General features: G+C 49.5%; 5 protein-coding genes and 1 non-coding gene across 7 annotated transcripts; 3 read left to right on the forward strand and 3 right to left on the reverse strand.

The window, feature by feature from the left end:
• Positions 1–33: 33 nt before the first annotated feature.
• Positions 34–132, reverse strand: FOIG_03868. Its single transcript has one exon. It is a non-coding gene; the product is annotated as a tRNA-Leu (tRNA).
• FOIG_03869 (glucose-6-phosphate isomerase) lies at positions 106–3,862 on the forward strand. 2 transcript variants are annotated; one of them, XM_031201902.1, is made up of 4 exons: positions 106–1,772; positions 1,822–2,355; positions 2,400–2,506; positions 2,550–3,862. In XM_031201902.1, exons 1-4 carry the CDS (start codon positions 1,273–1,275, stop codon positions 3,065–3,067), a joined length of 1,659 nt encoding a protein of 552 aa, XP_031069426.1. In that variant the 5' UTR covers positions 106–1,272; the 3' UTR covers positions 3,068–3,862. The 2 variants fall into 2 exon arrangements, with proteins under 2 accessions (XP_031069426.1, XP_031069427.1); XM_031201903.1 differs by having other exon boundaries at positions 2,400–3,862.
• A 2,188-nt stretch (positions 3,863–6,050) lies between these two features.
• Positions 6,051–8,554, forward strand: FOIG_03870 (mannitol-1-phosphate 5-dehydrogenase). The gene is made up of 2 exons (XM_031201904.1): positions 6,051–7,158; positions 7,208–8,554. The coding sequence occupies exons 1-2, from the start codon at positions 7,119–7,121 to the stop codon at positions 8,341–8,343; spliced, it is 1,176 nt and encodes a 391-aa protein (XP_031069428.1). The 5' UTR covers positions 6,051–7,118; the 3' UTR covers positions 8,344–8,554.
• Positions 8,555–8,645: 91 nt separating this feature from the next.
• FOIG_03871 (uncharacterized protein) lies at positions 8,646–10,758 on the forward strand. The gene has a single exon (XM_031201905.1). It carries the CDS (start codon positions 9,145–9,147, stop codon positions 10,582–10,584), a length of 1,440 nt encoding a protein of 479 aa, XP_031069429.1. The 5' UTR covers positions 8,646–9,144; the 3' UTR covers positions 10,585–10,758.
• Positions 10,759–13,496: 2,738 nt separating this feature from the next.
• FOIG_03872 (uncharacterized protein) lies at positions 13,497–14,319 on the reverse strand (the record flags this gene model as incomplete). Its single annotated transcript, XM_031201906.1, has 2 exons — positions 13,497–14,145; positions 14,198–14,319. 2 exons carry the CDS (start codon positions 14,317–14,319, stop codon positions 13,797–13,799), a joined length of 471 nt encoding a protein of 156 aa, XP_031069430.1. The 3' UTR covers positions 13,497–13,796.
• An 843-nt stretch (positions 14,320–15,162) lies between these two features.
• Positions 15,163–15,600, reverse strand: FOIG_03873 (uncharacterized protein; the record flags this gene model as incomplete). Its single annotated transcript, XM_031201907.1, has 1 exon — positions 15,163–15,600. One exon carries the CDS (start codon positions 15,598–15,600, stop codon positions 15,163–15,165), a length of 438 nt encoding a protein of 145 aa, XP_031069431.1.
• Between the last annotated feature and the right edge of the window lie 367 nt (positions 15,601–15,967).

The raw sequence follows: 15,967 nt of genomic DNA on the forward strand, positions 1-15,967 counted from the left end.
GACAATGGATGTGCTAGAGATAGCAAAAAGCAATGCTCACTGCAGGGTTCGAACCTGCGCACATTAAATGTAGCAGAATCCTCAGCAGTTGAGAGCTTAAGTCTGCCGCCTTAACCACTCGGCCAAGTGAGCTATTGAGAAAGACGTGATTTTTCGAGCCGTAGCAGGGCATAAGTACAATGTTACTATCACCAGTTGCATATTGCTAGTTCAGTCTTAGGATCACGCTTTGGGGCTCCATGAGGCTTTTTCGGAAAACGTTGGGGGTCTTTATGATGGATGAGGGATATCATGACAACCCATGCTTGATGAGTCTAGGCTATAGGCTGAATGAAATGGAAAAGTTTTAATTGAGGCTGAGATCGGAGAGATTACCGGTGTTGGGGGAAAGGTGAGAGTCAGCTCGGTCAGGACGACGAGCAGTTGTTTACTACGTTGCTAGTCAATATGCTGTATGCTGTATGCTGTATGCTGTATTCAGTTTACAGTGAAGTTCTTTTCTATTGATGAGACACTATCCTAAAGCTGTATAGACTTCCAGCTAGGATGTACCAGGCAATTGATAAAGACATCTCACGATAAATAAGCTGTCCTCAATGCCTCAGCCGGAGGTGATGCGGGACAACCACGGCGAGTGCGCGGCATAACCGGAGCCCCTTGACTGTAGAGCCTCCACTGAGATTATGACGCATGCAGGATAAGGGAAAAAGAGGCTAGTATGATTATGGAGACATGACGAAAAGATTTGGAAAAGTCCAGTCAGCCAACCTTGATGATTTGTAAATTTGGTAACAATCGTTAAGTAAGGCGGGGCTTTAAGTTATAAGCTGTTGAAGAGCTCTGGTTTTTAGCTCGGAGAGCATGGTGTAGCGTCATGCTGTCATTGGAGGGGTTAGCTGACATCTGTGAGAGAGATGGACATGACTTGGGGGAATTGACAAAATGAGTGATAAAAAGATGTCATACCATAACAATTAGGAGTAGCTAAAGTGGCATCATGATAGTATCAATCAAATAAACTGTATAGAACAAGAAAGAATAGATGATGGTTGAAGTGGGATGATGAATGCCCCCACTCCGCCCATGCCGCTCTCTGCTCTTTCCCCTCCCCCTCCATTGGCATTCATCGGAGCTCTACCATGAGACGCACCCAAGACAATTCAGAGACATAACCTCATTTCCCCTCCCACTCTTTTCCGATCTGCTATTTCTTCTCTTCTTTCCATCACCTCCATCCTTATCTCCCCATCACTATCTCTACACAGCATCAATATGGCCCCCGCAAACACTCTCCCCGCTTGGTCTGACCTCCAAGCCCATCGCGACAGCGTAGGCAAGTCCTTCGTACTCAAGGAGGCATTCGCTTCCGACCCCCAGCGATTCGACCGCTTCACCCGAACCTTCACCTCCGACGGTGTATCCTCCGAGATCCTCTTCGACTTCTCCAAGAACTTCCTCACAGATGAGACCCTCGATCTCCTCGTCAAGCTCGCCGAGCAGGCTGGCGTTGAGAAGAAGCGCGATGCCATGTTTGCTGGCGAGAAGATCAACTTCACCGAGGGTCGCGCCGTGTACCACACTGCTCTGCGAAATGTTAGCGGTTGGGATATGAAGGTTGATGGTGTTGATGTCATGAACACAAAGGGTGGTGTCAATGAGGTTCTTGAGCACATGAAGGAGTTTTCTGAGCAGGTTCGAAGTGGAGAGTGGAAGGGATATACTGGCAAGAAGCTCACAACCATTATCAACATTGGTATTGGTGGTTCTGATCTGTAAGACGCTCGAATGCCCTGATGATAGTACTAGACTGACATCTTGCAGCGGCCCTGTCATGGTCACCGAAGCTCTCAAGCACTACGGCGCCGAAGACATGACCCTTCACTTCGTCTCCAACATTGACGGAACCCACATCGCCGAGGCCCTCAAGAACTCTGACCCCGAGACCACCCTCTTCCTCATCGCCTCCAAGACCTTCACCACCGCAGAGACCACCACCAACGCCAACACAGCCAAGAAGTGGTTCCTCGAGAAGACCGACAACAAGGGCGACATCGCCAAGCACTTTGTCGCCCTCTCCACCAACGAGGAAGAGGTTACCAAGTTTGGCATCGACAGCAAGAACATGTTTGGCTTTGAGAGCTGGGTCGGTGGTCGATACTCTGTCTGGAGTGCCATTGGTCTGAGCATTGCTCTCTACGTTGGCTTTGACAACTTCCACAAGTTCCTTAGCGGTGCTCATGCCATGGATAAGCACTTCCGCGAGACCCCTCTCAAGGACAACATTCCTCTTCTTGGTGGTCTCTTGAGTGTCTGGTACTCTGACTTTTTCCAGGCCCAGACTCACCTTGTTGCTCCGTAAGTCAGTCAGAAGATGCGAGTATGCAGACTAACAATTATAGCTTCGACCAATACCTTCACCGATTCCCTGCCTACCTCCAGCAGCTCTCCATGGAGTCCAACGGAAAGACCATCACCTCTGATGGATCTTCTGCCAAGTACACTACTGGTAAGTGGATAACCTCCTGCATGAAACCCAGCTAACGTTCCAGGCCCCATTCTCTTCGGCGAGCCTTGCACCAACGCTCAGCACTCCTTCTTCCAGCTCGTCCACCAAGGCACCAAGCTAATCCCCACCGACTTCATCCTCGCCGCCAAGTCCCACAACCCTGTCAGCGACAACCTCCACCAGAAGATGCTTGCCTCCAACTACTTCGCCCAGGCTGAGGCTCTCATGGTCGGCAAGACAGACGATCAGGTCCGTGCCGAGGGTACTCCCGAGGAGCTTGTTCCTCACAAGCGCTTCCTTGGAAACCGACCCACGACCTCCATCCTTGTCGGCGGCGCCATTGGTCCCGCCGAACTGGGTGCCCTGATCGTGTACTACGAGCACCTCACCTTTACCGAGGGTGCTATCTGGGACATCAACAGCTTTGACCAGTGGGGTGTTGAGCTGGGCAAGGTCTTGGCCAAGAAGATTCTCAAGGAGCTTGATGAGGCGGGCAATGGTGAGGGACACGATGCTTCTACTGGCGGGCTGATTGGAGCGTTCAAGAAGTATGGTAACTAAAAGGAGGATTGAGTGTTAATGTGTAGCGAGTGGAACGATGTTGATAATGATTAAGGATAGCATGAATAAGTTTGACGGCCTATGTTCTGGACCTGTCTTGTAAGTTGTATGGACGTACGAGGTGAATGATGTCTCTGTACATGTCCACACGCAAAAGTACTCGTGAGTATGATGAAGAGTGCAATGTAGTATTGATCGCTGTGTATCGTGATTATCTGTATACATATTTCAGATTTCCTTGTTATTCTCAGATGTTGATTCCATTGCACCGTCAAACACGGCACAAGAAGACGGCACAAGTATACCATGCACCTGCGCGATTTCTCACGTTCACATATTAAACCGCAACACCTTATCACTTGCATTTATATTAATGACACGTGGAACAAGGCACCTCGGTCAAATGAGTGTTTATGTATGTTTTGTCTTGAGGTTCCGTGTCTCCGGCGGATGTATGTATTTCCACTTTGGGTAGTGTCACTGCTTGAGTAAAGGTGCGTCTGTGTAGATCAGTCCATTCATACAGTATCAAGGCGTCTGAGAGCACTGCCACGTTCTGAGAGCATTGATACCGTTAGAGTCCGGGTGCATTAAGAGTGCTGCGTTTAAGAACATTGGCCTGTTTGAGGGTCAATGGTGAGACGAGCAGGTGAGGTTCAAGCGTGTGGAGTTTTGCGGGGGAATATGGGGAAGAGGGGGGGAATCCCTCTGAGGGTGTACAAGGTGGTATGTTTATGAGATATATCACGCAGAGACTTATCACATCGGGGTTATAACGGTGCTTTTTATCGCGGGGGAATCCCCAGACCTGAAGTGCAGGAGTGAGATGGAGGGTGGGGAAATGGAGATTAGAGGATTGTGTGTTGGTTGATGGCGAAAGTAAGCGAGTATTGTTGGGCCTCGATGTTCAAGGTGCCGTGATGTTGACCATGATCTTGATGTTGACGTTGGCTTATCACGATCTTAACTGTACACGGGAGTTAATTCGGCTCATGTCGGAAACAACATGTTTATTTTCTGAGTCTGGGTTACAAGGCGACGATCTCTTGAAACAAGAACAAAAGATCGTCATTTCAAGTCACGGCATCCGAAGCGAGGTTTGCATGCAGTGAAGGTGATTCCATCTGAATAAGCCGCAGTCAAAGCGAACTGCATCTGCCAATCCAAACATCTCTACCAATCAATATCACGAACCAAAACTACCAGTCCGTTCTGATTTCGTCAGTCCCAACTCCACTCACACTAGCCCTCCCCCAATGCAATACAACAAGACACGGAAGAATTTTTGTGCAGGACATTGTCATTGGCGAGTGTGAGTGGGTAACCCTCTGACGTCGAACTTGAGGCTTTTCACGATGTTCTCGTTCCCGCGTCGATGACGAGATGTTTGAGTGGTTCATTTGCAATTTTTTTCTTGGTTGGAGATATGCTATGCTACATCGGTGTGGGATGGTGGCTTGGACCCCTAGACCCTTGAGATGAGAGACAGTAACAAACGGTTCAATACGTCTCCATCACAGTCTCAGTGAATATGAAGATAGAGATGAGGATGACGGGCTTGGAATTGAGTTCCGAAATTTGTTGAGTCGTATAGGTAACTAGATTCAGCCTGAAGAGATACAGTTTCCCTTTCCCAGATCAACAGGTCCCGCGGTAACCGACCGAAGATAAACTGAAGCCATCACCAATCAGAACACGGCGCTAAACAGGAGAACGCCTGAACGGTTCCATCTTGGCTCTGTCACTCCACTGACGGTTGATTCGCTGCAGCGTTATCTACGGAGGGAGGCTATGCTAGAACGGAAGCGGGTTCGTCGGGGTTGAGGGCCGAACGGAAAAGGGTTACGATTTGATCCGAAATGCCTCAGCCAAATGCACTCAGATGGAATACGCCCTTAGAGTTGAGCCAGTTTGAGGTTGAGGGAATTATGCTTGAATAGTGGCATGGTTCGGTGATTCTACGGTAGAGAGGGATGAATACGGTGGCAGAAATGATCCGTTTCACCCCTGGAAAAACAGGAACCAGAGGCTCAAGGGAGGGGGAGGGGGGATAACCCTGGATGTAGGATATGACGTATAAGTATGCAGTTTGAACTTCATTGGGGAGAGTAAGACAATGGCGCTCGTATCTGACGGATGCAGTTACACAGATGATAACGATATTTGTTTACTTGTGATTATCGGCACTAGACCACGAGACAGTAACACAGAGCACGAGATACACCACAAGTCCTATCATTATCTCAACAATTACACGTGCTGCATCAAACTTGGGCAGTCTAGATTTTGTCATACACGCACCGGAAATATTTTGCATGTGTGATACCCCAAGCATTGCCGAAAGTCTTCACATGCATGACGCCCGTTTCAACTCATCATCATCAGTCACTTTGGCTAGCCTCAAAAGCACACACGCGAAAAGCCGCCGTGAGCGCCGTCTAATTGATGTCCATCTCCACACCCCTGCATCGTGAGAACAAAAGAAAACAGAGAACCCTTGTTTGGGGCTTAGACGGAGGGGAATGGCCGAAATACCGACGATGTTTGAAAACATATGATGGTGATGATCAAGTCATAAAAATGGAATTAAAAGTGTCATAAAATAGGGGGAATTAAAAATGGAATACAAAGAAAAAAAAAAGGAGAAAAGGACCATAGATCGAAAGTCATCGTGATATTGAACAAGTGATGTCAAATGCTGCCCCAGAGAAAGAGAATTGTGGAAAACCTGGGGTGTTCAACTTAGGTTCTGGAGGTACATTGTTAGTGTTGCACTGCGTTGGAGGAAAAAAAACCACAGTCCATCTTCACAGTGACCCACGATACAGACAGTCGACGTCAGAGGTGGGATTGACACGAAAACGGTTACTTGACAAGATATCCACTTTTGACGGATCGAGCAGTATCCAGATGATTCTAGGTTTAGTAATTGTTTCTATTGTCTGATACCTTATTTGCAGTATATATCTCGTGAAAGAATCCCAAGTTAAGTAGGATAAATTGTCGTGGCGATATTAATCTGAATAACGAGAATACCCTGAAAATGAAGCATGTGGCATGAGACAGGGTCCTCTCTACAGAGGCACTTCCGGGCAGAGGTGAGGTGAGGTTGCAGTGGGACATGCATGCATAACACCCCCAGCCCCTGTGCGAACACCCTGTAGAGCGCCGGATAACCTCCGTAAGGCAGTGGAGGCGGCTTCACCAGTTACGGTCGGTGAAACGGTAGAGGGGTTGATCCACATGGTGAGGTTGGTCTGTTGATGTGGTTTTATTTGTTTGTCAGCTTATTGGAGGCCTATTGTACAGTTGTCATGTATGAGTGAGCATGTTACTGATCTGTGCCTTCAACTGACAATTCGTTGAACTGGCTAGATATGGATACGGTTCGGCGAGGCTACGGTGTAATGATAACAGTGAAAGAAAGAGCCGGGAGAGACCGTATCCAATGGATCATCGCTGGGATAGGCACGGGCTAGAGTGTTGGATGGTTGTTTGACAAACAGACGGCGCCAAGCCAAAGAGTCAGAGTGCTGAGGTCACCGAAAAGGACACAGAGTCCACTGTACCGATGATGGCATGGTACAGGCACAGGTACTGATACAACCGTAACGTACTGTACTGTACGGGCTGTGACTGTGAGTTAGGTCGGGCTGGGCTTGGGGCTGTACTTGGCATGGTCTCCACTTGCCCGAGTTGAACTCAAACTTGACTCGGTGGGACCTGCCAGACCAGACCGGACCCATAACCCAGTCTTGACCAGGGCAGGAACGACACAGTACGTACCATGATGGCATCAATGGGTCCCCTTCCCGTCATCGTCACCCTCTGCCTCACCCTCACCCTCCAAGAAAAGACAAGGAGGGTGGCTTTGGTCTAAACATATAAACTCGTCTCTCCCCCCTCGATACGGTCACCGTTTTCATCACTCCATTCATCACCACTTCACTCCTAAACACTCTTCTATTGCTTCCTATTGAGGCATTCGCCTTCATACATTGAGACATTCTTACATACTCCCACTTACACATAACCCCACACAACCGCAATCATGGGCAAGACTGCTGTTCACTTTGGCGCTGGCAACATCGGTATGTCTCGTCTCACCCAACGCTCTAACCTCCCATGCTAACTATCCAGGCCGTGGCTTTGTTGCCTGCTTCCTCCACAACTCTGGCTACGATGTCGTCTTCGCTGATGTCAACGACTCAATCGTCAACCAACTCAACAACACTCCCTCATACCGCGTCATCGAAGTCGGCTCTGAAGCTACCGTCGAGAACACCATCACAAATTACAAGGCCATCAACTCGAGAACACACGAGGAAGACCTGATTGAGACCATCCGCACAGCTGAGATCGTCACCTGCTCAGTCGGTCCCAACATCCTCAAGTTCATCGCCCCTGTCATCGCCAAGGGTATCGACCGCCGATCAACAGAAGAGTCTCCCCTGCATGTCATTGCCTGCGAGAACGCCATCGGTGCAACTGATACCCTTGCCGAGCACATCAAGAACAACACTGATGCCTCTCGCCTCGAGGACCACCACCTCCGAGCCCGATATGCCAACTCCGCTATTGACAGAATCGTTCCCGCTCAGGACCCCGATGCTGGTCTTGACGTGACACTCGAGAAGTTCTTTGAGTGGGTCGTTGACCGCACTCCCTTTGAGGATGTTGGCATCCCCGACATCAAGGGTATCAACTGGGTTGACAACCTTGAGCCCTTCATTGAGCGCAAGCTCTTCACTGTCAACACTGGCCACGCCACCGCTGCCTACCACGGTTACAACCGAAGAAAGCGCACTGTCTACGATGCTCTCCAGGACAAGGACATTATGGCCGAGGTTCGCGGTGCACTTATGGAGACCAAGAACCTGATCGTCTCCAAGCACGCTATTGACGAGGAGGCCCAGGCCGCTTACGTCGAGAAGATCATCAAGCGAATTGGCAACCCCCATCTTGAGGATGCCGTCGAGCGTGTCGGCCGTGCTCCTCTCCGAAAGCTGTCTCGCAAGGAGCGATTCATCGGCCCTGCTGCTGAGCTAGCTGAGAACGATCAGCCCATCAAGTACCTCCTCGACGCTATCGAGATGGCCTTCCGCTTCCAGGATGTCCCCGATGACGAGGAGTCCAAGCAGCTCGCCGAGATCATGTCCGAGAACGGACCTGAGGACGTTGTCAAGCAGGTCTGCGGTATTCAGGACAACGAGAAGATCTTCCCACAATTGGTCAACGTTGTTCAGCGCGTCCAGGCCGACAGTGCTGAGGAATAAGCGGTTTCAATTCGGCGCGATTTTACTAGAAGAGATGGAGCCACGGGTACAAAGTGGCATGGCATGGCGTTTACGAGATATGACATACAATTTGCTTTAATGGCAGCATGGCGCAGGAAGGACTGGGATTGAATTCGAGCCTAAGGCATGATTATAGATTGATAGCGCTGAATAAATCGGTTGCTCAACTACATTTGATGTGAATAATGCATTGTGATTGCTGCGATTGGTGAGTAATCTGACTGAGTTGCTGCTGGTATTGTGACTGGTTGTTAGTGACTGGGAATAGTGGCAAGATGAGCCATTTGTCCATCGGGCCTTACGACATCAATACCATCCCAACATGGCGATGTTGACGTGGACATGCCGAATCAATTAATCTCGCCAATTGTCAATTCTCGCATGTCCTACCCTGCATCTGCACTGATATCGACGGAGATCGGATGTTGCGTTCCCTGTAGTAGCCGGGATCATATCTCGATATATCGCCAACGGAGACCCGATCCCGTCGCCAACCAATGCCCCGAAACAAATTTCTCATTCGCTGTAACATTGTCAGAAATAGTCTGAGACATACGTCGATATCATGAGATGAGATTCGGCCCAGTTTCCTAGACAACTCCACTAAGAGCCGCTAGCGCGACCCCTTTTAACCTTTAACCGTCCGATCGGGAGGTCCGTAATCTTGCATCAGGCCACGATTTGCATACCCACACCAACCAACACCGATCCTTGATCGCCCCACGGCATACACAAAAGAGGACATTGAAGAGAGAAGAGGTTGTTATACGAACGGCGAATATGCTCAAAGCGCTGTGGCTAGCTGGCCTGGCCACCGCCTCAATCACCATCCAAGTCCACCGCGTCGACCCATTGCCCTTCAGCGCGTCAGGTATCGCTACATCAGCCTCTGATCTGTTCTCGCGGAGTTGTCCAGAAGAAGCGGAAAACACAGCCTCACTACTCGCATCATCATTTGATGACCTCGCTGGAAGAAATGTATTCCCCTCGTCGGATGGGTTTGTGAGGGGCGCTGTTGAGGCGTGGGCCAAACACGAGCATCTCATCTTGCGACCTGATGAGATCTGGTTTGAAGTTTTGGCACAGATGAATGTGTACATGAGTACCCACTCTGAGGCTCTCCGGCATTTATTCGTTGATCACTCTGGGCGCGAAAAGATTACCGTAGAAGGGTTTTCGTGGGACGGTATCATCGGTGCGTTTAGAGGGGAGATCCAGAGCAGGGTTAAGACGGGGTGGTTGTTGGAATGGATAACACCCGGTTTTAGCACTTCGACTGCTCAAGATGACGTTACGGCCACGGTGTTGATGATGGGACTGATGCAGCATTTCTTTGAGTTTGAGGGCATGGTGGTATGTGGAATACCGAGTATGACGCTTCTTGGGGAGAGGGAAGATTGGGTTAAGCTGGGGGCGAAGGTTGAGATGCTGAAGGAGTTTGGGGACGAGGCGGCTGAGTTTGCGGAGAGGCTGAGGCCGATTATGAAGAGGTTTGTTAGTTCCTGGGACGTTGATACTGAAGGGGGTGAGGGTGATGGGGAGAGGAGGTTGTTCTGGGAGCAGATTGTTAGGGCTAAGAAGAAGTGGTCTTGTGGTGAGGGGGCGAGTGAGTGGGATGTCTCAGGGTGGATTACGGGCTTCATGCATTGGGATCGTGATGGAAAGGTTAGAGGAGTCTATGAGGATTGGTATGATAATTGGGACGACGAGGATGAACAGGAAGCTGGAGAGAAGGTTGAGGAGGTCAAGAGAGACGAAGTCAAGGTTGAAGAAGAAAAGAAAGAGGAGGTACAAATCGGGATCTTCCCCAACGACTGGTCCATCACAATCGACGGACAGAGCTACGTTCCCTGCACCCTCTCCGACATCAGCATCGGCTACGCCAAAGCGCCCCTGACCATGAAGAACTACCCGTCACCAGGCGTCGACACACAAGCCTATCTTGTAGCAGGAAACGTCGGCGTCGAGAAGAAGAATACCCCGGGCGGAGTCATGGCGCAGCCCGTGAGCGGATGGTTTGTTTATGCGGGTGTTGATGCGAATTATAGCGCTGGGCCGTGGCTTGGAAGTGGTGAGGAGTTGGGAGGGATTGCGGGGGGGATTGTGAGCTGTAAGGCTGCTTTGGAAGCGAGCGGTAAAGACGGGGAGGTGAAGGAGGAGGAGAAGAAGAAAGAGGGAGAGGGAGAGGGAGAGGGAGAGGAGGAAGTAAAGGATCTGTAAATGTAATATCTAATGAGAGAAAGAAGAGAAGAATAAGATGGACTAATACAGGAGTTACACGGGAAATACAGGCTTGGGCGCTTTCCATCCTCGACAGCAGAAGCTGGACATGTTGTGCATTTTCTTTCCGAGGCAGCCCCAGGGAGGATCATATCCATTCACTTTTTCTTTCCAGGCGTCTTCGTTGAACTGGTAGTAATTGCCTGATACGCGTTAGATGTGCCTGGTAGAGAAGATTGGCAGAGAAGAGAATGAGGAGGGGAGAAACGTATCATCTCTACGGGCGCAGAGACGAGGAAGACAGCAGTTGTTTGGCTTGGGGATTATGCTGATGTCGTTAGCGGGTTGACATTGATGTTGGGTTGAGGCTTGAGGTTGAGATCGAGGTACAGGTGAGAGGTGGGCCGAGTTTGAACTGACGAGGAGTAGGGAAGACATAATAGTGATAACAGCCACCAATTGCCTTCTCAGGAACAGGTTTGTGAACAACCGGCTCAGGAGGAGGAGTAGCAGCCGTGAGTGCGACAAGTGTCAGTGTTGCGAGTGTGAGTTTCATGTTTCTTGCTTTGAGCTGAAACAGTATTGGAGGAAGGGAGAAAAGGAAGTTCATATAGTTGAGACATCATGGTTTTGATAGTTTGGGATCGATGTGAGATGGGTTCGATGACAGTGAAGTATTGGGAAGTGGATACACGGTTGTTGGAGGTTTTGGATGTTTCTTTGTTGGCTCGAGTCAAAAGCAGGTTTGAGATAAGGCGAGAATGGAAATGGGGTGCTTTGTTTGTGCTATTTTGGAAACGAGAATGCTTGAGTTAGAAATGAAAGGACAAATGGTCTTGATGGGCAGTGGTTCTTTTGACGTGAGTGAGTGTTACTGGGGGTTACTTTATCATCATGGAGGACTATCGGCGACATGTTGTTTTAATTGACACTGGTACAATTTCACGGGGATATCAAGTATTGGGTAGTTACTGTTGGTTCTGGGTTCAAAGGGATTGTGAAAACACTCAAGCGATTGCAGCTCTGCCCAGATGCGATTGGATCAATTGCTTGGTAGGAGACTGAGCTTGTCCATAGCTCTACTCGGTGCGACGACATTATCGCAAGGACGGGATGGACATAGAGAAACTTTGGGGAGACAGAAAGGCCATGCGGAATGAGTGTCGGGGCTGTATGGATAGGCGTTGGATCAGAGAACTGTGTATTGGGTTGACATTGAAGAGGGACGAGGTGCCAGTCGTGAGATGGCACAAGTGTGGGTTCATGAGAGTGACTAGTGTATTGAAGAGTACACTAGGCTATGGGCTCAAGATAGAAGAGAGCGAGGATCCAGGAGCTGCGAAGAAGGGAAGAGAGCCCAGTGCAGTTGAGCATTGCTCTTCCTTGCAGATGATCCGGCTCGTCTTCAGCATGCGATGCCTTTCATGCTGGAAGTAGTTGGTAAACAGGATAACCGATGCTCGCATCGCGTGTCTCACGTGGTGTATTTTCACATGCTTTCTTGTCTATGAAGAACTTAGATTGGATCATCGTAACAGGAAAACAGTAGACAGGGTCCTTATACTGCATAGAGAGGGGATTCTTAGATGTCATGATAACTGACTTTTCAGCCAAAAGCTTCATGTTAGGTATCAGTGAGGCCAAAGAGTATAAGGTATGTCTTTTACCTCTGTGGTCTTATCACAGATACTGGAAGTAGGAGTCCTCAGTGAGCAAGAAAACTTCTGACGTGGAATCAGGGTGCCAAAATGAACTGGTCCAAAGCTACCAAAATATACCTACTAAACTTACCTCAGTCTTTTCATCACTTAGAAAAGAGGTCCTAAGTTTTCTTGCCTCCTCTTGGGAGTGCATCGTTACTTGTGCTTTTAATGGACCGGTTGTCTCCTTCTTTCGTGATCTTATCTGAGGGGAAGGTCGTCCTTGACTCTCTTCTCTCATCATCATCATCATCAATCTCTCGTCAAATCAAGAACATCAGCATCATCACAACAGTCTGAAATCCTCACATCAATCTCTATTCTACAATGCCAAGACGCCGAGCCCCTGGTCCAAGACAATGGACTGTCACTGCAACGCTTGTCGAGTGGGATCGCCTTGAAATAACGACCAGACCGGCATCTAGAAACGACCTTTCCCCTACGAACTGGCGCCTCTTACATGACAGATTCCATCTGCGAATTAGGTTTTCGTTTCGTATCACCATGGACAACTCAATGAGGGAGATGCGAGATTTTGCGCAGATTGCCTTCTGATGGGACCGAGAAACTTGGACGCACTGAACTAAACGATGGAGAAGGCTTACAAAACACTCTTTCAAGTTAAGGGTAGAAAATACACAACAGCGACTTCTATTATGCACTCTGAACATTTGCCAATTGATTTTGAGACGTGTTCTTCATCCTGTAGTCGCCGTCAAGTTTCTTTTGTCCCCTCAACCTTATACACACGGCGAGTATCACCAACAACTCCGGTCGGACTCGGTCGAGAAAACGCGCGAGTGTTGAAGCTCATTTGAAAAGATGTTATTGTGGAGCTCTTAAATAGAATGCAACCGCCTCGAAAAGGTTCCGCCTTAATATTCGTCCTTCCAGCCAATGTCACCATCCACTCGCTTGATCAGCACTCATGTCGCAGAGACCGCTGAGCTCTCACGAAGCGGTGCTTGACTCTTAGCGATAGTGATGAACGATATGGGAACGTCCAAAAAGGCTTGTGAAGATCGAATGGAGGCAACAACAGCCTTGTCGCGGGGCTGTCCTCGTTGGGAACAAATGCGCCTACATGTCGAGATGGGCTGGATGCATCTGTGTTTGTTAGCCTTCGCTGAACGAACGGCATTCTTGCAAGTACGAAAAGATTAGACTTACTCGTTTGATCACTGCACCGTGCTCCAAAGCCTCTCTCATCCTCGGGGTATGCTATGGTCTCCAGTGTCTTGTTACAAAGGTTGGCTGGCGATAGGCAGATTCGCGAGGTCCACTTTCGCAAGTCTTCTCGTCCTCCATAGAGTTCCGAACTCCCTCGGAAATGTTTTCACTCATGTCCCGAGAGTGTCGTGTTCAACACCCATAGGTCTGGTGCTGTACCAATTGCCCTAGGGCCTGTGATGGCGAGGTTGCATTAACAGACCCTCTGTGAACGGTCAGCATTGCTCTAAAGGTTGGCATGGAATTACTAAACTTTTCTTGAGAAACAGCCGTCCTGATCCCCTACATAAGTCCAAAATCCTTTGCGCGCTCATCCGCAAACTCAATCATGACCTCAAAGTTGACGCGCGCCTTGGTAGTCACTGAGACCAACCATTCCGCTCCGCCCTCACCCAAAATCTCACGAAGACCAGGCAGAAATGAACGAGGCGAAAGCAATACTAGAGCCCAGCCCGGTGGAAGTGGATTTACCGGGTTGGCGAAAGCGACGATACTCACAGGCTCATTCAGTGACACAGTGAGAATGTCTTTGATGTTGATGAACGTGTGGGGAATGTTCGATACGTAGATCAATATCTCGGGAGACTCCTCAGAGGAGTTTCCGCAGACCCAATCGTAAAGATCAAACAAACTGTCGTAGCAACTGACCCGTGCGCCCCAGGTGTTGTCGTTGCCAGGTATACGCGCGCAGATATCGGTTTGAGGACCACTTTCTCAGGGGTTGCGGATGAAGAGTGTTCTTCCGAGCGCGGCGCTCTGCGTTGCGGCGGCCAGACCTGGTCGCATTCTGCTGGCTGGCGTTCATAGTCGCGAGGCCGATGACGTGAATGTTGATGATTCGGTACGTGTGCTTGCAGCGATGATGATAAGAGGGTTGATTGAAGAGGAAATAGAGAGGAACGGGGAGTGGGAAGAGAGAAATACCGAGGCAGCTGGGAGGTGTTGTTGTCAGCTGTTTAGCAGTGCGAAGGCGGCGAATCGGGGGTACTCGGCGGCTCTCACATTTGGCAAGAATATTATTGACAGAATTGGGTGCACCTTCAACAGATCTCGATTGCGTGTATCTCATTTCTCATGATTCGTCATCTCGTACAGTCTGTGTGAACCTTTCGATGTCCCTTCGTTGGCAAAATGCCTTGACAATTTGTTCTAACTCCCGACGTTCAGAGTACCGTGATAGAAAAAAGAGAACAAACCGAATAACCTTCAAACGCTATCGTGATATACGTGACATTTTCATGCCTAATTCGCTAATACAATCACAGTTCCACGCTGCCATCACCTTCACCATGCCATCACCTTCACCATGCCATCACCTTCACCATGCCAGACAACTCCCCAGCATCACCCTCAAACACACAAAACCTCAACCCCAACAGCCCTCCCAAAAGCAACCAAACCCCCCTCACTAATCGGTTCACCAAAGGCCAACTCCCCCTCCCCACGCCCAATCCTCTCTTCCACATTAGCACCGGATTTAGCCATGATGATCGACCACGCACTCTCACCCCTCGACGGCCCCTTTTGAAAGCACGACAGCGTCATTCCCGGGGACATTGAAGGCGGATGCTCCGAGTTCTCTCCATCTTGCCTAACTGCCAGTTTCGCAAGCCATATGTTTCGCGGGCCGGGAACGCGCCAGCAGATGTTAACCTGGGGACCTGATGTGTCGCAGTTGACGACGTAGAAGCCGTTTGACGCGATGATGCAGGCTCGAGCGACTTGGGTTAGGCTGAGCCGTCGTAGATTTGCGGCGGGATATCGCTTCGACGCTGAGTTTGGCTGTCTTCCTGTTGAGATTCTTGGGATTGTCGTTGCTGGTACTGCCGTTCTTACGCCATCGATTCAGCGCCGTTTCTGGGAGACTGTTGACCGGAACTAAACTGACACAGTCGTCAAAGACAACTAAACCGGTTCGTGGCAACTCGTCTACGATATTGACTGCAGTTGCTTCAGTACCCTGCTCATCATTTCCTCCTGGTGTCTCATCCTCAGAATGTCGCGGACGGCCTCTCATTGTCGGCGTGTCCGGTTGATCAGCGTCATGCTGATGCTGATGCTCATGAAGATGGTGATGTCTTGCCATCTCGTAGCAACTTTCAGGCAACTTAGGTTGAGTTATTACAGTGATCTGAGGGTTGTAGCATGAACAGAAAAGAATGACGGAGGAGATTCCTTGTTAGTGGAACGTGAGCTGACTTGATCAGCTGCCATTTGCACTGACACGGAGGCTGTCAACTCGCACTTGTGAATCATTACACAGGACGCAAAGTTTCACACAGCGAATTGATGATTAAGATCATTTCTCGTGCATTCTGTTATATTTGAATGCTTTCTTTCATGTCATCCCTCTGCCATGGCCTTCGTTGCAATCCGAGTCTCGCTAGCCATATGTTTCGCTGGCCAGGGACACGCCAGCAGATATCGACCTGTGGACCCGATGGATCGCAGTT

Source organism: Fusarium odoratissimum (assembly GCF_000260195.1).
Source record: "Fusarium odoratissimum NRRL 54006 unplaced genomic scaffold supercont1.4, whole genome shotgun sequence".
Classification (NCBI taxonomy): domain Eukaryota; kingdom Fungi; phylum Ascomycota; class Sordariomycetes; order Hypocreales; family Nectriaceae; genus Fusarium; species Fusarium odoratissimum.

Coding starts and splice junctions, on each gene's coding strand:
- FOIG_03870 (XM_031201904.1), top strand. CDS start 7,119: ATGGGCAAGACTGCTGTTCACTTTGGCGCTGGCAACATCG. Junction 7,159..7,207: donor CTTTGGCGCTGGCAACATCG/GTATGTCTCGTC, acceptor CTAACTATCCAG/GCCGTGGCTTTGTTGCCTGC.
- FOIG_03871 (XM_031201905.1), top strand. CDS start 9,145: ATGCTCAAAGCGCTGTGGCTAGCTGGCCTGGCCACCGCCTCAATCACC.
- FOIG_03869 (XM_031201902.1), top strand. CDS start 1,273: ATGGCCCCCGCAAACACTCTCCCCGCTTGGTCTGACCTCCAAGCCCAT. Junction 1,773..1,821: donor GGTATTGGTGGTTCTGATCT/GTAAGACGCTCG, acceptor GACATCTTGCAG/CGGCCCTGTCATGGTCACCG. Junction 2,507..2,549: donor TTCTGCCAAGTACACTACTG/GTAAGTGGATAA, acceptor CTAACGTTCCAG/GCCCCATTCTCTTCGGCGAG.